The sequence below is a fragment of the Crassostrea angulata genome, chromosome 10 (assembly GCF_025612915.1).
Source record: "Crassostrea angulata isolate pt1a10 chromosome 10, ASM2561291v2, whole genome shotgun sequence".
NCBI lineage: Eukaryota > Metazoa > Mollusca > Bivalvia > Ostreida > Ostreidae > Magallana > Magallana angulata.
The window spans coordinates 32,264,476-32,285,240 of NC_069120.1; the positions used below are offsets into that span (position 1 = coordinate 32,264,476).

Below are 20,765 nucleotides of genomic sequence, written 5' to 3' on the forward strand. Positions count from 1 at the left end.
ATTAAATCCATGGCTATGCTCTTTAAAAAATGTTTTAGATAAATGCGGGCTTTCAAATTTATGGTGTGATCATGAATCGTACCATTATAACTCCAGTTGGATTAAGACAACTATTAACCAAAGGTTAAAGATCAATTTTTACAAAAATGGCATAACGATATTCAGGAATCGACTAAGGGTGTTATATATAGAATTTATAAAACAAATTTTGAATGTGAACGCTACTTACTCTTGTTACCCAGTAAATTAAGAAAAATACATGTATTAGTTAAGTTTAGAACTACAAATCATCATCTTCCGGTTGAAATAGGAAGGTGGGGTATTGTTGAAAGAAGTAAACGTTATTGTAATTTGTGTAATTGTAACAAAATTGGTGATGAATTTCATGTTATATTAGAATGCAAGGCATTAAGTAAATTAAGAAGTCAGTTTTTAGATACATATTACTGTTCTTCTCCTAACATTAAAAAGTTTTATGAAATCATGTCTTCAGTCGATTATATCACATTAAGAAAACTGTGTTTCTTTATTTCAAAAATTAATCATATTGTTCGTTCACCCCACTTACTTTCTTGAACTTTACAACTATATTGTATATATGTAAATATGTTTGTTCTTCTTATGTACCTCTTGTACCATTATATGGTGTTGAGTGAAAATAAACTGAACTGAACTGATGGTAGCACCGTAAAACAAACCTGTATTTCATATAACATAATTATTATCTAATCAATTAATGCACGTGATTATGTATTTAAAAAACCCAGCGAATGATACAATGTTTATAGTATAATTTATTGTGTTGCTTCCCAAAATATTTATCAAAACTATTAATAATGATTATCCTAGGGAACGCGTTCTCCAAGAGAAAAACGTACATGTACTCGTACGCGGGTACGTTGTCCCCTGGGTACGTTTTCTCTTGGGTACGTTTTCTTCAGCATTCGGAATACAGATTTACTTGTATATTTATATTTGAACTTGTGTTATATACGTGTGCAAGAGAAAGGAGCGATTCTGATAGAGAAAGGAATATTTATAGTATAATCTTGTCAAACTATTATATGATATTAAAAATAAAAGTTGGTAACCTGCAGACAATTGGGGACAAGCAATATCATGATATTTCACAAAAAAGATTAACCGATGCATGTTTAAGATGTCAGCAATTCACAATTGATGAAAATGTTATATTGCATGTAATAAAAACAGCGAGCAAGAGATTTCAAGTAATAGGGACGTTCACCATGCAGTACACGTGTGTAAATAGATCAGCATTCCACCATATTTGAACGGTGAAAAAGGGGGAGGGGGTCAACGCAACAAGTTGTCACATATTGTCTATTACGGTACAATGTAAGCAATAATTGGTGTTCATAGTGTTGGTTTTCATTATTACAAGAGAGTCATCAGTTTGGATTAAAACAAATATATATATATATATATATATATATATATATATATATATATATATATATATATATATATATATATATATATATATATATATATATATATATATATATATATACACACACACACAGCTGGAATGTTTAATGGAGGAACTCAATCGCCAAAGTGGGGTGTGACCCGTTTTTTGTTCAGTTGGGCGATTTCATTCATCTTGAAAAGGGATCATAACTCGCTTGTGTACATTACTACATTTAAGAATTACTATTAATTCGATAGATGTCTTCCAAAACATCTGATCCAAAGTATAATAAACATGTATGTAGCTGTTACAAAACAAATGTCAAAAAATTCATCTGACCCCCTCCCCATGGCTCTCTACCAATGAGTTCATTCGTTGCGTGAACGGTAATAGCAGGATGTCTCATTCATAGTTAATGCGCGCGAGTTGAGGAGTCCGTTAATTGGGATCATGCGAATACCCCAGAGCACACCATGTGTTTACATCACAGGCACGTAGCATCGGGAGTTGGGGTGAGGGAGGCCGCTTCCCCCTCCCCACTTTTCTTAACCTTATAGGATAAATGGAAATATCATGGATTTGGCCCCCCCCCCATCCACTTCTATAGGAGCATGCAATAGATGAAACTGCAAATAAGGAATTGAGAATTCACCCTTTCTTAATTGCTTGTCAAGATGATTTGATGAAGCTGCCCACACACATTAAAAAACAAAACGTGTTTGTATACCCTTTATTTCATATGGTTGGAAATTTTTAAAAATGCCTTTCAGTTGATTTTGCATCTTAATATAACAAATACAATTAAAAATAAACCCGACTATTTACTCTCCAGCTTTCAAGCTTACATAAACTTATATGATATGTCATTGTGTACATTCCTAAAAAATTGAGTTAATAAAATGAATGAATTTCAAGTGATATCCCCGAGTACCCAAACTCCATCAGCATAAGCAGAACCTCCCGCATTTCTCTGTAAATTATTTTTTGTGGTTTTTATCATTTGCAATCACTGAATATTATCTGAAACAAAATAATTTATAAAATTATTGACAAAAATATTTTTATTTTTATTCAAATAAGCTCTCTGAATACGACGTTTATCACGCGTGCTTAATATGTTTTACGGTGTGACCGTTGGGGCGAGCGCAGAAGGAACCACACATCTGTCATCATTGTTAAATGCAACCCGTGGACTTGCCCTAACCAAAAAACTTTGGCTTTGTCTCGAAAACTTTTACCACCGCAAGGAACCCGAAATTATCAAACTTTTATTCCAATGGCCCCTTCCTAGTCTAATACACTTAAACAAACTGCCACTGAGCATTAATAAAATGTTAAACAGACTTACATTGTATTAAAATATTTTGATAAACACAACGCCGTTTTTTTTTAATGTAGATACAATTATGTTTTATCTTTTCTTTACCTTTTAATAATGATCATTAAAATCAGTAAAATTAAATTTTGTTTGTTATTTCTCATTTTGTTCCTTGTTGTAACCCGTGTTTTAATTATTTTCCTCAGTGACATTAATTTTGTTTTAAATCTTTTTAATTTTTGTACGCTATATAAGCGTTGTAGACATGTGCCCTCACCCCTTTCTTAGTGTGTGATATCCAATATTATTTGACCACATATGCAACTATATAACAAATACATGTACCGGTAGATATTTTAACAGTTTAATTCTTTTCATTTATCTATTCATTACAAAATGACGTGGCTGCACGTAGATCTAATAATGATTAGACTTTTCTTTCTTAATAATTTTTTGTCACCTACCTAACGTATGCATATATGATTGGATCAATATGACAATAAATTTAGCATGGAACTTGCATGTGTATTTACTAAGCAAAACAAAAATCATCAAAACAAAACTAATCAGCCAAAGAGTCACCGTTAACACTGATACTGAGTACTTCCTACATAATATGCTTGATCCACCTCTAAATGTATCGCGGGAAATTAAAACGCGAGATCTTTGTGACGTCATAGTTAACATTCTTTTGCGCTTGACAGTTTTCGTTAATTGTCGGACAAATTCGGAGAAGGAAATGACGTCATATGTCAGCAAAAGTTCAGTTTTTAGCTCACCTGAACCGAAGGTTCAAGTGAGCTTTTCTGATCACCCGTTGTCCGTCGTCCGTCCGTCCGTCCGTCTGTCTGTCCGTCCGTCTGTAAACTTTTCACATTTTCAACTTCTTCTCAAAAACCACTGGGCCAAATTTAACCAAATTTGGTACAAAGCATCCTTATGGAAAGGGGGTTATAAATTGTTAAAATAAAGGGCACAGCCCTTTTCAAAAGGGAGATAATTGCAAAACAGTAAGTTTAGGGTGCATGTCTTTAAAAATCTTCTTCTCAAGAACCACGGCACCAGAAATGCCAATATTTACACAAAAGCTTGTATATATAGTGAAGATTCTAAATTGTAAAAATCGTGACCCTCGGACCAAAACTGGGGCCCCAGGCGGGGTTCAAAGTTGAACATAGAAATACATAGGAAAATGTTTAAAAAATCTTCTTCTCAAGAACCACTGCACCAGAAATGCCAATATTTACACAAAAGCTTTTATATATAGTGAAGATTCTAAATTGTAAAAATGGTGACCCTCGGACCAAAACTGGGGCCCCAGGCGGGGTTCAAAGTTTAACATAGAACAACATATGGAAAATGTTTAAAAAATGTTCTTCTCAAGAACCACTGCACCAGAAATGCCAATATTTACACAAAAACTTGTATATATAGTGAAGATTCTAAATTGTAAAAATCGTATCGTGACCCTCGGACCAAAACTGGGGCCCCAGGCGGGGTTCAAAGTTTAACATAGAAATACATAGGAATTTTTTTTAAAAATCTCCTTCTCAAGAACCACTGCACCAGAAATGCCAATATTTACATAAAAGCTTGTATATATAGTGAAGATTCTAAATTGTAAAAATCGTGACCCTCGGACCAAAACTGGGGCCCCAGGCGGGGTTCAAAGTTTAACATAGAAATACATAGGAAAATGTTTAAAAATCTTCTTCTCAAGAACCACTGCACCAGAAATGCCAATATTTACACAAAAGCTTGTATATATAGTGAAGATTTTAAATTGTAAAAATCGTGCCCCTCGGACCAAGACTGGGGCCCCAGGCGGGGTTCAAAGTTTAACATAGAAATACCTTAGGAAAATGTTTTAAAATTCTTCTTCTCAAGAACCACTGCACCAGAAATGCCAATATTTACACAAAAGCTTGTATACATAATGAAGATTCTAAATTGTAGAAATCGTGCCCCTCGGACCAAGACTGGGGCCCCAGGCGGGGTTCAAAGTTTAACATAGAACTACATATGAAACATGTTTAAAAATTTTCTTCTCAAGAACCACTTCACCAAAAATGCCAATACATACACAAAAGGTTGTATACATAGTGAAGATTGTAAAAATCGTGACCCCCGAACAAAAAGTGGGGCCCCAGTAGGGGTTTAGATTTTAACATATGTAGGAAAATGTTTTAAAATCTTCTTCTCAAGAACTATAGTGCAACTGTTTGGGATATTACTATGCATACATGTACATCCTTAAATAATGTAGATTCAAAAAATTGTAACTCCCGGACAATTGATGGGCACCAAGAGGGGTTCAAAATTTAAACATTTTAAAAAACATAAAGGAAAAGTTTAAAAATTTTCTTCTCAAGAACTACAATGTTTTAGTTTGTGGAATTTCTATGCATGCATCCTTCGCTTATGTAGATTCCTAATTGGTAAAATCGTGACCCCCGGACCAATACTGGGGCCCCAAGATGGGGTCAAAATTTATTAAAGAAATATAAAGGTAACATGTTAAAAAATCTTCTTCTCGAGAACTACAATGCTTCAATTTGTGAGATTACTATCATGCATACAACCTTGGATAATGAAGGTTCGACAGTTTTAAAATAGTGACCCCTGGACTAATACTAGAGACCCAAGATGGGTTTAAAGTTAAATGTAGAAGTACCGGTATATATGGAAAATGTTTAAAAATCTTCTTTTCGAGAACTACAATGCATCAATTTGTCAGATAACTACGTCAGCACCCTCAAATAGTGTAGATTCGAAATTATAAAAGCCGTGATCTCAATCTAATACTGGGGCCCCAAGAGGTGTTCAAAGTTTAGCATAGAAATATAGAGGGAAAATGTTGAAAAATCTTTTTCCAGGGAACTATAATGCTTCAGCTTGTGAGATAACTAGGCAAGCATCCTTAAATAATGTAGATTCCAAATAATTAAAACTTTAGCACTGGACTAATACTGTGGCCCCAAGAGGGGTTCAAAGTTTAACATAGAAAGATATATTGAAAATGTTTTTAAAAAGTTTTTCTCGAGAACTATAATGCTACAGTTTGTGAGATTACTATGCAAGGATCCTCAAATTGTGTAAACTCTAATGTAGTGGAACCAAGAGTTATCTTTCTTGTGTTCTGTACAGTCTGAGAGTTATTCCTCTTGAAGTGGAACTCTGCTATGTTCAGTTTTTCAGGTTGTGTACGTGCGGTCCCACCGCAGTGCTTCACATTTTCATTCCTATGTTACTATTTATGTTGTTCAAGCCAACCATAAACCTCGGACCATAACTGGGTCCCCAGAAAGGGGTTCAATGTTTAAAATAGAAAAAGCATATGCTACGAAATGTAATGTTACAAGGAACTGCTGTTCAGGTGAGCGATGTGGCCCATGGGCCTCTTGTTTTACGTAAGCTTATGTGTTGTTTTCTGTAATGTTTTTAGAAGGATTTTTTTTATTGTTAAACGAAAATGATGTATGCGATGTAGAGGTAAGAATTTTCCGTAGAAACACTTTCTGTTCCACCATGTTGCTATGCACCGCAAAGGATCACTGGGATAGTAGAATGTTTTCACGTGGCCTCATAAAATTTTCTTTGAACAATGTGCAGATTTCAACTCGAATTTCCTCCGTTCGTACACGTTGTCTATGGAGCTCGCTACGCGAGCGGCGCTTTGCGCCGCCTCGCTGCGCTCGCTATTATATCTTGTGAACCTAACTCCGTCACCCACATGCTCTATGATAGGGCAGGGAATGAAGACACATTAACAATTTAGTTAAAACTCCATTTGTATCTAGGCCAAGTTATACCGAGCGCAGCGAGGATTAATGATAAAACGTATATATAAGAAAATCAGTGAAAAGTGAAAGTTGAATCAGGGGTACTAAGGCCAAAAAAAATTTCTTCCAGCCCTGGGCGCCGCCATCTTGGCAGCCATTTTGTTTTTAAAAAGTTAGTTCGATCATTGATTGATCGGTACTTATCGATGTTTGTTGCCCCTAAACTCGATTAAATAAGTTCCAGTGTTTCAATAGAAGGTAATTCGAATTAAAAGAAATTAAAAGGGAAACCAGATAATTTTCAATAGTGCTTTAATCAAGAAACACGACTTGTTCTATGTATGTCTTATCAAATTATCAGATGGAAAATAAAATATTAAGGTCAATTAACTGATCTTTTAGATACCGAATAAAGTATTTAATTTTATTACAGTGACATTCATATGAATTAAATTGATGAACAATGAAAGAAGAAATAAAATAAAAGTTCGGAATAACGTAACTCTCTTCGGCTATTTCCGAAGACAAAACTTGAACGTTTTACGTCTAAAATATGACGTCATAATGTAGACTGAGCACGCGACGTTTAGTTAAACTTCGGCTAATGATTTGAATAGGCAAACAGGCGGATCCTACTGTGTGCGTTTCACATAAATTTTATTCTACAAAAATCAAACTGCACTGTGTTAAATCCGCGCTCGGTCTAACGGTCACACCGTTTACATATTAATAAGTAAAAATGGGGCATACAATTTAAATTGTATTTAATTTCATCGAAATGAAATGATCGCCAGAATAAAAAATGGGTCCATGTAACAACAATCATAATGGTCTTTTCAGAATGTATGGATGCCGTTTGATTTATGTCCTTACATATTTCAAAAAAATTTATATTTTAATTAATAGCGAGCGCATCTCGCCGGCGCGCAGCGCCGGCGCGAAGCGAGCTCTACCGGCAAGGCGTGTGTGAATAGAAAATTCGGACTATTTGCACATTCATTCAATGGATTTTTTTGGCGTCATTTAATCGGACCAGTAATGCCTTGTTTTAATCGTCCCAGTAGTTCCCTGTAATTATGGTTTCCCATTTCACACTCTCACGAGAACAAGATATGAGACTATGTACATGCATTGTAAATATACTGCTGACACAACGCAAATTCCATTACATAAGGCTAACGGAGTTATCGTCCTTTCGTGTGACGTCACAATGGATTTCTTACACATTGGTCCGACAGAATTTTTCGGCGTCAGTAAATTTCGACCCACAATGCAATTCCTCAATGTCGGTCGATCTCACTAGACTGGATACCATCTCGCGAGAATTTGAGAAACAGAAAAATTATGTAATTTCAAGAACATCATGCTTCTTGTAAACAAAACAGTATATTTCGCGTAGTTTTTTTCCAGAGTGTTTTCAAAGAGACAGACGACACATGACGACGTGAACTTTGACGTCACAATAAGGGGAAATTACTCTAAGTAGTTATTGTAATTCTGCTGAAATATAAATACTAAAATCTTCTCAAAATCTTGCAGAGCTAACGAATGGGGACATTTCTTCAAAGATAGGAAACAGCTGTAACTTGCTCTCATTTGGATGAATGCTCACATTTATTTTATTCACTATATTTACGGTAATTTCCAGGAATGTTTTTTTAAAAGGGGGCGTGGCAACATCATTCAAAAAATCTTCGCAAGCAAAAAGAAAAAAGAAATTCTCAAAATCAGGAAAATTCTAATCCGGGTGAAGAATTGGGAGTGCGTAGTATGCCTTTAGCTCTTTAGCTGCTCAATATAGTTACTTTATTTTCACTTCCGTTTATTACATGCTCCCGGAGGATCCATTTTCCTTATATGATCAGCAATTTTTTTTTATACGTAAATTTGATTTTTTTTTAACGGGGGAAGCGGGGACTCTGTGATAAGTCAATTTTTTATATGTAAGTTTAAGAAAATTGTCTGCTGCAAGAAAAGAGGAAATAAATTGTAATGTACATTATGTTAAAATCTTTATTATTCAACAACATTTTATCTGAGATAAATTCTATATATAAATAGATAACAAAATCTTATGAATTATGAATAATAAAAATTTACTTGAAAAGTACGCATGTTTATTTTATTCTGCATTCAAATTCATTTTTTACTTTACGTCGCTACTTTTATTTTTATTGTTTTATCATAATTCATTATTTTATCACATGCTGCGCTCGCCCCAGGCAAAAGTGCAAAAGTATCGACATGAGCGATTTGACGTTATCATCAAGAGTAGTGCATAAAGGCTATTGCGGACTGAAAAAAAATGTATTAATTACCTTAATCAAAAATGTATTACATGTGAAATGTTTCATCTTGACCTCTCTAAAAATGGCTGTCCATCGTAAATGGTAGAATGGGCCCGCATGTCAGAAATATCGATATTTTAGTGCACCCGTGAAAAAGTTTTAGCTGATTTCACACAATTAATGGTGCATAAAATGAACAAGGTTTAATTCTGTTATTTTTTGACACATTCTTCAATTTAACCGTTGCAAATTGTTGACATTTGTTTTAAGATTTTTGACAAGTTAAAAATGACGTCATAATTGTACTTGATTTCACACGGCGAGGAGTTTCCCGAAAGTGACGGAGTTAGGGTAGTGACGGAGTTAGGGGGCTATATTTTAAAAGAAATAAACAACGTTATTAAGTGAACATGGCGTTATGAATAGCAATTGCTCTGTTGGCATATTCGGACCTTTATGACGTCATAGTATACAGACGGAGCAATTGCGATTATAAAAAAATAATTGCAGTTCCTTCCTATGGACTTACAGTGGGAAAGAACAATGCATATGCAAATATATGTACATGTTATATGTTATATACTTCATTTATAAGACCTCAGTTAGAATATGCATCTGATGTATGGGGCGGATGCACTTATCATAACGGAAATTATACAGAAATTGGTTAGAGGACATGCGGTAAATAGATAACGTATGTTTATCTAGGTTCATGGAGAAATGTGTTATTAGGTCCAGTGATGAGCCTGTCGATGCCGGGTCAGAAATCTAAATAAAACGCTTCTACTGACCACGGTGCGTCAGATCATTAGTATGCACTTAATCGCATTTACTTATAAGGTCCGGAGATCGGAGGTAGTGTCCGTGCGTATAAAAAGGAGGTGCGGGGAAAGCGGCTCTCCAGTAGTCAACTGTCTTTTGCCTCCTCTTTTTATACAGGTAAGATCATAGTAAGATACTTGCGCGGTTTTAATAAAAGTTAACAAAAATGATTCAGAAGGTTCAAGTAAATATAATATCTTATTTTCAGAGTTTTTGTAATCAATGTTTATTGTTATTAATTATACATTATATTATATTGTGGAATTTGATTGGAATGTTTTATTAGTAAACTTGAATAAAAGAAGTAGTCAACTGGAAGCTGTCTTTTAATTGCCTCCTCTTTTTATACAGGGAAAGAGCTACTCCCCAGGTTGAGGAGGAGAGAATTCTGGGTTATATAACGTGGCACAGACAACGCCAGGTGTCTGGTCAAGGACGAATAAGATCCCGAGGATCAAATTAACGGAAATATCGTATTAAGCAAAATCCTAGTACGATATAGTGGTGGAAATCCGGTCTTCGTCCAAGCCACGGTAACGTCAATTCTTCCAGTTAGAGAACTTTGTTAATGGCCAAATTAACGCCGTTTCAAAAACTTAAAAGAGCTGTGTCGAGACTTTCGGTAACATCTGGCTCGAAATTTATTCAGCCTGATTTTGAAGATTCAGACATTGAATTTAACGCTAACACATATAGACCAGATTTCGTATCAGAATCGAGACCAGATTTTGCATCAGGATCGAGCAAGAACTATAAAAACATTTCGCAAACTTCCCCGCCTTTGTTTTATTCTAATGATGATTTAAATTTCAACTATCCATCTGTGGGACTAAATCCACACGAGGCATCTTCATCCCAGGCGGCTTCCTTCGAAAGGACTACATTTCCGCCCTTCGATAGACACGAAATCAGCAGAGTCCCGGACCCGTCAGACGCACACAACGCTACGGACGGATATAACACTCCGAACGCAAACAACATCAACAACGAATCCAACGCCCCGGACCTTTCGGACGCACACAACACCCAAAACCTTCCGAGCGCACATAACGTCAAGGACGGATTCAACGCCCCGGACCTTTCGGACGCGCACAACGCCCCGAACGCATCGCAGGCCTCCAAGACAAGCAACCCACCGCAGAACCTACCTCGAACCAGCCAGGAATTTGTAATACCAGAAAATACGGCTGCCAACTCACAGACAGCAGGTAGAAACTCATTTTTCTCTACCTTTAGAATGTCTTCTAACATTAAATTAGACAAATTTAAAGGAGATGGCTCTCAGGACGTAAATGCATGGTTTACAAATTTTGGGCAATGGGCAAAATTTCATGATTTGCCTGATTCTAAAATTATTGATGCTTTTCCGTTTTATTTAGAGGGGCATGCAAAAATTTGGTATGATTCTTTGTCACCTGAACAAAAAGTAAATCCTGCGACACTTACAAACTTGTTTCAAGAAAGGTTTAAAGAATTAGAAAACTTTTTGGATTTGTCGGTACTTCAAATGAAGCAAAAGGGGACAGAACCTGTGGGAGAATTTTTGTCCAGACTGGTCAGTTTAGCTTCTATTAAAAATATTCCAGAGAAAGTTTTACTTTCAGTTGCAATGAATGGTTTAAGATCTGATATTAAAACATACGTTGTTACCCAGAACCCCAAAACAATGGAACAGTTAAGGCAAATTGCAATTTTGGCTGAAAAATCTCAACCAAGTCAAATTACAACGTTAGAGACGTATGAAACTTTGTTGTCGGAGATTAAGAACTTAAAAGAAAAAATTGAGACACTCTAAAAAAAGTTTTACTTAGTAATCATTTTTTACTTAAAATCATATCAATAAGTAATAGGTAATTACTTAACATTTACTTAAAAATTTAAAACAATTACTGAACTTCACGTCAATTACTAAATAAAAATATTTTACTTACATTTACTTAATGTGTAGAAATGTTTTACTAAGTAATTCCTTTTTACTGATTATTGTTATGAAAAAAAGGGACAATCATTTACTAAAAACAAAACATGATTTACTAAGTAATTCCTTTACTGATACTTGTTATGATAAGGAACTATCATATACTTAACATGATTTACTAAGTTATTCCTTTACTGATATTTGTTATGATAAAGAACTATCATATACTTAGAGCAAAAAAAGACTTACTATATAAGTATATTATGAGAGAGAGAGAGAGAGAGAGAGAGAGAGAGAGAGAGAGAGAGAGAGTTTGCACACAGACAGGTTGGGCAATACAATAGGAAATTTGAAAGTGACTAGCTTTTCAGAAATGGCATATATCTCCTTTGCTTTCAAAAAGGTATAATTGTGTCTAAACCGCTTGATGTTGAATCATGAAGATTGAAGAATTTTTCGTATGCTGTTCAGTGTTTGTTTGTACTTTCACTTTTGTTTCAATGTTACGCTACGCGCGCGCTGATTGGTCGATCAATAGCTAGCCGCCAATTTTCACATTTGATGCTGCCATGTTGTCTGCCATCACCGAGATGGTAAAATGAATGAAAATAAGGGATCTGGCTGTGCACAAGGTAAAAGAATGATTGTCAATGGAGTGTTTACTTTTGGAATATCTACGGCTAAACAGAGGACGAATATAAGTGAATGAATCGAGTCTCAACACCCAAGGCCACTGTATGTACCATCTCATGCATGATCATGAGCACGTTTTTGAAAAAGTAAGTGAAGTAATGAAAATATATTCGTTGAATGGCAGTTTAAACAGTTTTTGGAATATAAAACGAAAGACGGTGATCTTTTATAATGAGTTTAACAGTTTAAGGCCGTCCCTATGACAATAGACCAATCCACACTTTACAAAAGTTATCTCCCTTGGCCGCCATCTTTGGGGAAAAACCCATATATTTCTCACAGTAGCCTTTGTAGTTTAGAGGATTGTAACTTCGTCATTTGACATTAGAAATCGGTTTCCTTTGTGAATTTTGATTGCCCCAAGTTGGGGCAAACCACACATGAAAGGAATAAATTAAATCCTAAGAGATTTCTTCACAGGACGCCCAAATATTTGGTTGCATAAAGAAGGGAAAAGTTGTTTTTTCCCTTTTGACCTTTGGGTTGACCCCGCAAAGGGGAACAACTTTTGCAAGGTGTGGATTGGACTATGCCGGGTGTAGAATCAAGCAAAAAGCTCGTTATTGACATCGTTGTGATGCATGAAAAAATAATTTGAATTCAAAATTTATTTAAACAACGCCAAATTTAGATAATTATCATTACATAGTGTATAAGTACATTTTATATGACTTACATTTTTATTACTTAAATTAAAGAATTCATGTTCTACTCGCATAGTCAGAGTTAGTATTGCAAATTTGTAACTATATACTGATATAGAATAATAGATGGAGTAAGTATGATAAATAATAGGCTAACTTGTTTTTCTTAGAAACTGCTTTAAATTTGAAAAAAAAAATGTGCTTATATGAAATCCATTTATCTTCCCAATAGGTGTCTGCCCTGGTGACCGGGTTACACAGACCTAAAGAAAACCATGCATGAACAACTAACTCATTGATTTTATGATCAAATTATGCAAACAAAAAAGAGTGAAAACAGAATTTGTGTAAGACTACGCAGAAAAGCATATAAAGAACAGTGCTGAAGTCTGACCATTCCATTGTGGACATTATTGTGATATTCGGCTATTTGTGTGATATTGTTTATGTGTAAAATTAAATCGGAGAGCACATACAGGAGGCTGTCATTAAAAAGACATCAAGAATGCCTTAAAGATTGCCCAGTGACCTTGCAAGGCTTAATTGAGAACTATATGGTTTGAACTTCGCTCATTGTGAACTTTTGTCCAAGTCCATCTGTGCATGCATGTTGTGATCAAACTGCATTCAAGTTTATCAATCTGCAGCAACAAATCATCACCGTTACTGTTTTCTCTCAAGTGCACATTTGTTGTAACTCCAAGCTAGTCAAATTAGCAACCTTGTACACATAACATTTTGTTAGCCAGTTTATTTATATATGTGTTATGGTATTACAGATTTATTGATTTACACAGTTGTCTGGTGGTTTTTTTCCCTAAAAATTTCTTAGTTCACAGTTATCAGCGAGTGCAAGGAAACAGAATTTTAGGCGTTCAATTTTTAAAAACAATGTGATATAATATTTGGAGAATAATATGTCTACAACAAGTGAAAAACAAATGGGTAAACCATATTGGTATGGAATAAGTAAATTATTTAGATAAAATAAGTATTGCTATTACTTAATGAGAGAATATTTTAAAATAAATGAATTTGATTACTTGAAATGAGAATTGAGTAAACAAATAACAAGTATTTATATACATTTTAGTAATTGCAAAAAAAGGAAAAAGTGAGTAATAAATTTGTCTACTACAAGTAATTAAATTACCTATAACAAACCATATTAGATAAACTAATGAAAATAAATAAATTTGATTACTTGAAATGAGAATTATATTGAGTAAATAAAAAACATATTTATATACATTTTAGTAATTGCAAAAAAAGTAAATAGTCTACTACAAGTAATTAAATTACTTATAACAAAATGATTTTGATTACTGAAAATAAGTATTAAATTGAGTAAATAAATAACCAATCTGTATATACATTTAAGTAATTGCAGAACTGATGAGTAAAATAAATCATAAATAATTGTATTAGTGGTATTTACTAACTACGATTCCAATTACTAAACGAGATTGCCTTTTACTTGCTATTCTGACTAATTGTATTACTTAATATTTATAGTTTTTCTTAATTCAAATTCTTATTTTAAAAATGTATAGTAAAACTTTTTTTAGAGTGGACAAAGACAGAAGTTAATGAAATTAACCGTGTTATGCCGCAAACTCAAGATTATTCCCCACAATTTGTAACGCAACAACCACCTGTTTTTCAGCAAAGGGTTAGATTTCATTCGCCGCCACAGCAGGCACCTATTTATCGGCCAAGACGGCAAACTATCAGGCTAAATAGATCAAGAACGGTCAGATACGCGTTGCCCGATGTCAATATAACACCTAATACACAGCAGCAGTATTTAGGTTCATGTAGAAATGTGTTATTAGGTCCAGTGATGAGCCTGTCGATGCCGGGTCAGAAATCTAAATAAAACGCTTCTACTGACCACGGTGCGTCAGATCATTAGTATGCACTTAATCGCATTTACTTATAAGGTCCGGAGATCGGAGGTAGTGTCCGTGCGTATAAAAAGGAGGTGCGGGGAAAGCGGCTCTCCAGTAGTTAACTGGAAGCTGTCTTTTGCCTCCTCTTTTTATACAGGTAAGATCATAGTAGGACAGGTGACACAATCACAAAAACATTGACCAACAAGTTGATTTGTGAGTGGGATACAATTTCTGCAAAATTTTCCTTACTACTCCCATCAGTTTCACAGCTATTGCTGAATTACTGAGCTGATAAGACGCGTGACCTCAATATGCATATCTGAAGCCTCTGAGATCGGAAACCTTCGGTGCGACGTAATAGCCGACACACTGCCCATTCGCTGTATCTTTGAACCATAGGGATTTCTGAATTGCTCTTATCTAAAATCTGAAGTCATTAACTTTTGCTCATTGCTATTAAAAGTTTGAGAACCCAATACATAAACAGAGTTATTCTAAGCTTAGAAACCCCATTTCTGTTTCCTCAGCAATTATGAATAAGAGTAAAAATTGTGACTAGCTGTACTGTTAACTTTTCACTGATCTATATACTTCATGCTGGATAAAATATGTCAGATGTTGGATTTGTAAAAGATAAAAATCATCAAAACCATGGAATCATTGTTTCTGAAGAAAGGATTTTGTTTTGTCAACATCTGAGTGAGTGATAATGTATAGAGACTTTTCGTAACCAGGAATTTCACTGGATCTTAAACCGTAAATAAACCCTAATTAAGTTAATTGGACTCAATAAAGGATATTTTGATTTAAGAAGTATTACCAGAATACCTGGTACCTGTAAGCAAATATATTTGTAAATTTCTTTAGTTCCACAAAATCAGGGGTCTACCTTAATCTCAATACTAATAACTGAAACATCTTTTAATTTCATTTTTTAGTATGATATTTGATCATGTTTGTTTATTGAAATTTAATTAAAAGAACTATATATATACCAATTTTCATAATCAGTAAATACTGAAACAGTAGTTTCTTAACATAGTATTCAGGTTTTAAAATCGTATTAATCTCAGACTCCTTGAATTTTATCCAAATGTAATTTGATCTTTCTTTTAATAGTTTATGAAGATCATTTTTTGGTAGTACTTCTGAGTTGTGTATAATTTATTCTCTATTGATCAAACCTAAGAAAAAAAAGCCCAAAAACGAGCTGTTATGCACACTGATTACTTCTTATATACTGACATTAGATTCAGAGTGACAATGGATTTTTTTTTTTACAGCAACACCAATTGTTACAAATAGTACACAAAAAAGGGTTTATATGTGATATAATAAAAACCTAACTCATCGTGCTCCCAGTTGAGTTTTTTTTTAGAAAAAAAAATATTAAGATTAATATCAACTTATTCAAATCAATGTGTTGGATCTGCAAGATTGGATTAATATGCATATTATTCAAACAATATATTTCAAACTTTACTGAATACTGACAATCTGAGCAAGTGGTTGCCTGTCTGGCTGACAGGAAGATAATCTGCAATAAATGATTATCAATCACAGAATCTTCAGATTCATTCTAATTTAATTACTTTTTTTCAATTCCTATTACCACTATCTTATGTACATGTAATCTTGTACATTCTATAATCTTATTGCTTTGTTTTTAGGAGAGGGTTCATACACTAAACTTTTCAATAAAATATGCTTTTAATAAATTCACTTTAATCTGATAGTGCTTTATTTCAAAATCATCATTTGCAACACAAATACACTATCCTGTACGTGTAAATAAATCCTCGTCCATTGCTCTGTTTACTATGTAGCCGATAGCTGACTATGTCATCTTTGACGAATAACGCACAGGGGTTTCTTATCTCATTAAAGATCGGCAAAACTCGGAGATCTGCTGCAGCTGGGATTTTCAGCACACTTAATTGAGCTGTGTGTTCTTATCTGATGCTAGTCAAATGGAAAAATTGTTATAAACTGATTTATATTTATCAAAGAAAATGTTTTTAGAAGAAAATGATTTTGTGTCACCTGTCCTTTAAAAAGTTAACAAAAATGATTCAGAAGGTTCAAGTAAATATAATATCTTATTTTCAGAGTTTTTGTAATCAATGTTTATTGTTATTAATTATACATTATATTATATTGTGGAATTTGATTGGAATGTTTTATTAGTAAACTTGAATAAAAGAAGTAGTCAACTGGAAGCTGTCTTTTAATTGCCTCCTCTTTTTATACAGGGAAAGGGCTACTCCCCAGGTTGAGGAGGAGAGAATTCTGGGTTATATAACGTGGCACAGACAACGCCAGGTGTCTGGTCAAGGACGAATAAGATCCCGAGGATCAAATTAACGGAAATATCGTATTAAGCAAAATCCTAGTACGATACACTTTTACTGATTCCGAAAGGTTAGAACAAATACAATTGATTGCAGCAAGAATCGTCACAGGATTACCTATTTTTGCTTCTAGGGATTCTTTTTATTTGGAAACAGGGTGGGAAACACTTGATAGTAGAAGGAAAATGTCCAGGCTGAAAACCATGTATAAAATTGATAGAAACTTTTTACCCAATTATGTAATGGACATTTTCCCATATAATGCATCCAATTATTTTACAAGAAATGCACAAAATTATAGTATACCAAAATGTCGTTTACAATTGTATAAATCTTCATTTGTTCCCACTGTTAATGAATGGAATGCGCTTTCAAAGGATGTCCGTGAAAGTGACTCCATTCGCATTTTCAAAGAAAAAATACATGTTTCTATCATAAATCAGAATGATATTACCTGTCGAACAAAACCTGATTTTTTTTACTTATGGTGACAGATTTTTAAATATTATTCATACTAGACTTCGTCATAATTGTGTACTAAATAGTGATCTTTTTCGTTGTAATATTATTAGTAGTCCACTCTGTTCGTGTGGCAAGCTCGAAGACACTTATCATTATTTTTTCACTTGTAATAAATATAAAGAGGCCAGAAATATTATGCTTAATGAAATTTTCAATATTGTAAATTTAAATATTGTTAATACTCATGTCCTACTTTGGGGCGACAACGCAATCAGTGTCAGCGAAAACAAACATTTATTTTCTCTAGTGTATCGGTATATTAAAGGTACAAAAAGATTTAGTTGATGTTTGTACACCATTGAAAATTTATATATAACTGTCATATGATCTGTTGACCTTACATGTTGTGTATACATTATTTTTACTGTATTATATACGTGTATTGGGAGAGGGCGATCTAAGTTTTTGAACTTGTGTCCAATCCCTGTTGTAATTTTTGTACAATAAAAATATGTTCAAATCATATGTACATGTTATAGATCGAGGAAAAGACTGACATGTTAAATTTGCACGTTCCGTTATCAGCAGCGAAAATTAAAATTCATTTCTGATAAGATAGCCTAATTGATACATGCATGCTTCCATTGAATAATTTTGTTTAGCCAGGCAAGCTTTTTGGAAAGCTATTACTTATTAAACTTATTTTAGATTCTTAGTTATTGTATTTTGTGAATAAAACTTCACACAGTGAAAATGCAGTTCATTCAAGAGTTATCGTTCTTAACCCAATGTCGATCGTTATTTAGGCATATGTCAAAATACTCTATTATCAAACTGAAACTTGGGGAAATACATTTAAACATTGAGATTCATAATATTATCTTAAATATTGTGCTCAAAAAAGTGTGAGGCATTTCGATGTTTTTGAAGGGCATTTTGGTGTTTTCAACGGGCATTTCGGTAAATCACGGACATTTCGGTAATTCTAGTTACCCGTCAAAGGGAACCAGGCAAGTGTCAACAGAAGAAGACGTTTGATGTCGTTCTGACTTCTAAAATACAACAAAAAGAATGCAGTTGAGGATAAAATTCATGTAGGTAATTACAACACGATTCAATACAAAGTCAAATGTTCATTTGAATTTTGGCGATATGCTTCCTTTTACTTATTCGGTCAAGTAAACAGTTGTTGGCAAGGTAGCTACAGGCTGAAGAAGGAGGTAAAATGAGGTTCTAACTTCTAAGCTTTCTTTCTTTAGTAACGCTTAGATTTGCCCGATATTAATGTATTCGATTTATTGATTTATAGACTGCGAGTACCGAAATGTTTTAACCTTAAGCAGAATACATCTCGCGTTGCTCTGTAAATTATTAAAGTCTTCCGTTTTCAACGGAAGACCATGTACTATAGACGTTTTCTGTAAACCTTAAAGGACATATTGCATATTTCTAAAGTATGGGACATTTTACATTTTTTGCTTTCCTTGTGTATATATTAATTACTTTTAACAGTTTATTTGCCGCATACAAGCGTTAATTAGCCATAATATCAATTTAAACCATAGCCCTGATTGTATAATAACTTGTTAATTATAGTCTGTCCCAAGATATTTTTGCTGCATATTTGAACGATTTTTAATAAAAATACACATACCTGTGACTGAAGTGCAATTAAAATCGATGGAAGGGAAAATTCCCCAAGATAACTTCATTCACACATTATAATTTTTCCTTCGTAAAAATTCACAGGAACGAAAACAGATTTCCTACGGAGATTTATAATGGGGAATGTTGACATCTTTTCTCCATTCGGAAATACTCGGGACCCCTCGCGCAATTTTTCATCGTTATCATCCGGGCGTCTTCATCTCCTTGGCAATGGAAAAACCTCGTAGACTTTTTATTTTTAGCCGTGTACTGATACCCGACAAGCTAGAGGGGGCGTTTCAAAGGGGAAATCTTGGGATTTTTTCATACTATTGAATGAACATCGTCTGAACCACAGGGGCATCGTATCCGCTCTACACTCTATGACATATATATAATAATACACAAGGGAAGAATCGAAAGTAGGACACGATTTGTAAACAATGTCATAAAACAACTTACTTCACAAAAGTTACGCAAGTCCTCGCACACAATGTTGCAAATGTTGTCAAAAAACACGTTCACACTCAAATATTCCTAATAAACTCGGTAAAAAGCGTTTTTATCCCATTAAAACCGTTGTCTGCTGCAGAAACCCAATCTCTTCGCCCAAGAAAAGATAACTCTGTACTTTCTCTCTATTTATTATGTTCAGTAATGATAGTAGAAATTTCGGCGGTAAACTGTAAAATGTCTGGGGAAATTTTAAATATTTTTTTCTTCTCTAAAATGTTAATGGAAAACTACGTTGGTGTTCACATAAAAAAAAATTATATTATTATTTTATTCAATAATTAAAATACTCATAATTCATTTTTTGTCTTTGCAACCCATTAAACCTTCAAAATTAATTGTCGTTGCAGAAGAATTTCAGCATCGTTTTAATTGTCAATATCAACCCCTACTTTAAAAAAAAAATAGCCTAGTGTAATTTACGTTTCTACAAAAGATTAAATGATAGGAAATATATTAATTTGTTTTTAAACAATTGCATATCAAATTACGCTAATTAAAGTAGATGCCAAATATATCGGAACGAATGTTAACTTATTATGCTAACGGTAGTAACATACGGCGAAAATTTTACAGTTTACCGCCGAAATTTCTACTATCATTACTGAACATATAGAGAGAGAAAGTACAGAGTTATCTTTTCTTGGGCGAAGAGATTGGGTTTCTGCAGCAGACAACGGTTTTAATGGGATAAAAACGCTTTTTACCGAGTTTATTAGGAATATTTGAGTGTGAACGTGTTTTTTGACAACATTTGCAACATTGTGTGCGAGGACTTGCGTAACTTTTGTGAAGTAAGTTGTTTTTTGACATTGTTTACAAATCGTGTCCTACTTTCGATTCTTCCCTTGTGTATTATTATATATATGTCATAGAGTGTAGAGCGGATACGATGCCCCTGTGTCTGAACCAAGAGGTATTTATAAATATTGAATAATTTAAGAAAATATGCGGCAAAAATATCTTGGGACAGACTATAGATAGCGTGTCGCATGATACG

General features: G+C 34.0%; 2 protein-coding genes across 4 annotated transcripts in view; both read left to right on the forward strand.

The window, feature by feature from the left end:
• Window positions 1-8,906: 8,906 nt before the first annotated feature.
• On the forward strand, window positions 8,907-18,368 carry LOC128168126 (uncharacterized). 3 transcript variants are annotated; one of them, XR_008241298.1, is made up of 3 exons: window positions 8,907-9,759; window positions 9,994-12,339; window positions 13,130-13,689. XR_008241298.1 is itself a non-coding variant. In XM_052834232.1 (3 exons), the coding sequence occupies exons 2-3, from the start codon at window positions 10,211-10,213 to the stop codon at window positions 17,092-17,094; spliced, it is 690 nt and encodes a 229-aa protein (XP_052690192.1). In that variant the 5' UTR covers window positions 9,244-9,759; window positions 9,994-10,210; the 3' UTR covers window positions 17,095-18,368. The 3 variants fall into 3 exon arrangements, 2 of the variants coding, with proteins under 2 accessions (XP_052690191.1, XP_052690192.1); XM_052834232.1 differs by lacking the exon at window positions 13,130-13,689 and adding an exon at window positions 17,045-18,368 and having other exon boundaries at window positions 9,244-9,759; window positions 9,994-10,850; XM_052834231.1 differs by having other exon boundaries at window positions 9,994-13,689.
• Window positions 18,369-18,446: 78 nt separating this feature from the next.
• LOC128168128 (uncharacterized) overlaps window positions 18,447-20,765 on the forward strand; it is an 84,111-nt gene continuing 81,792 nt past the window's right edge. The window contains exon 1 of the mRNA XM_052834234.1: window positions 18,447-18,699. Within this exon, the coding sequence (XP_052690194.1) occupies window positions 18,677-18,699 (23 nt within the window). The 5' untranslated portion in view covers window positions 18,447-18,676. The remainder of the gene's footprint in view (window positions 18,700-20,765) is intronic.

Bases quoted from the DNA above. Each gene is read 5' to 3' on its own strand.
- LOC128168126 (XM_052834231.1), top strand. From the start codon at position 10,211: ATGGCCAAATTAACGCCGTTTCAAAAACTTAAAAGAGCTGTGTCGAGA.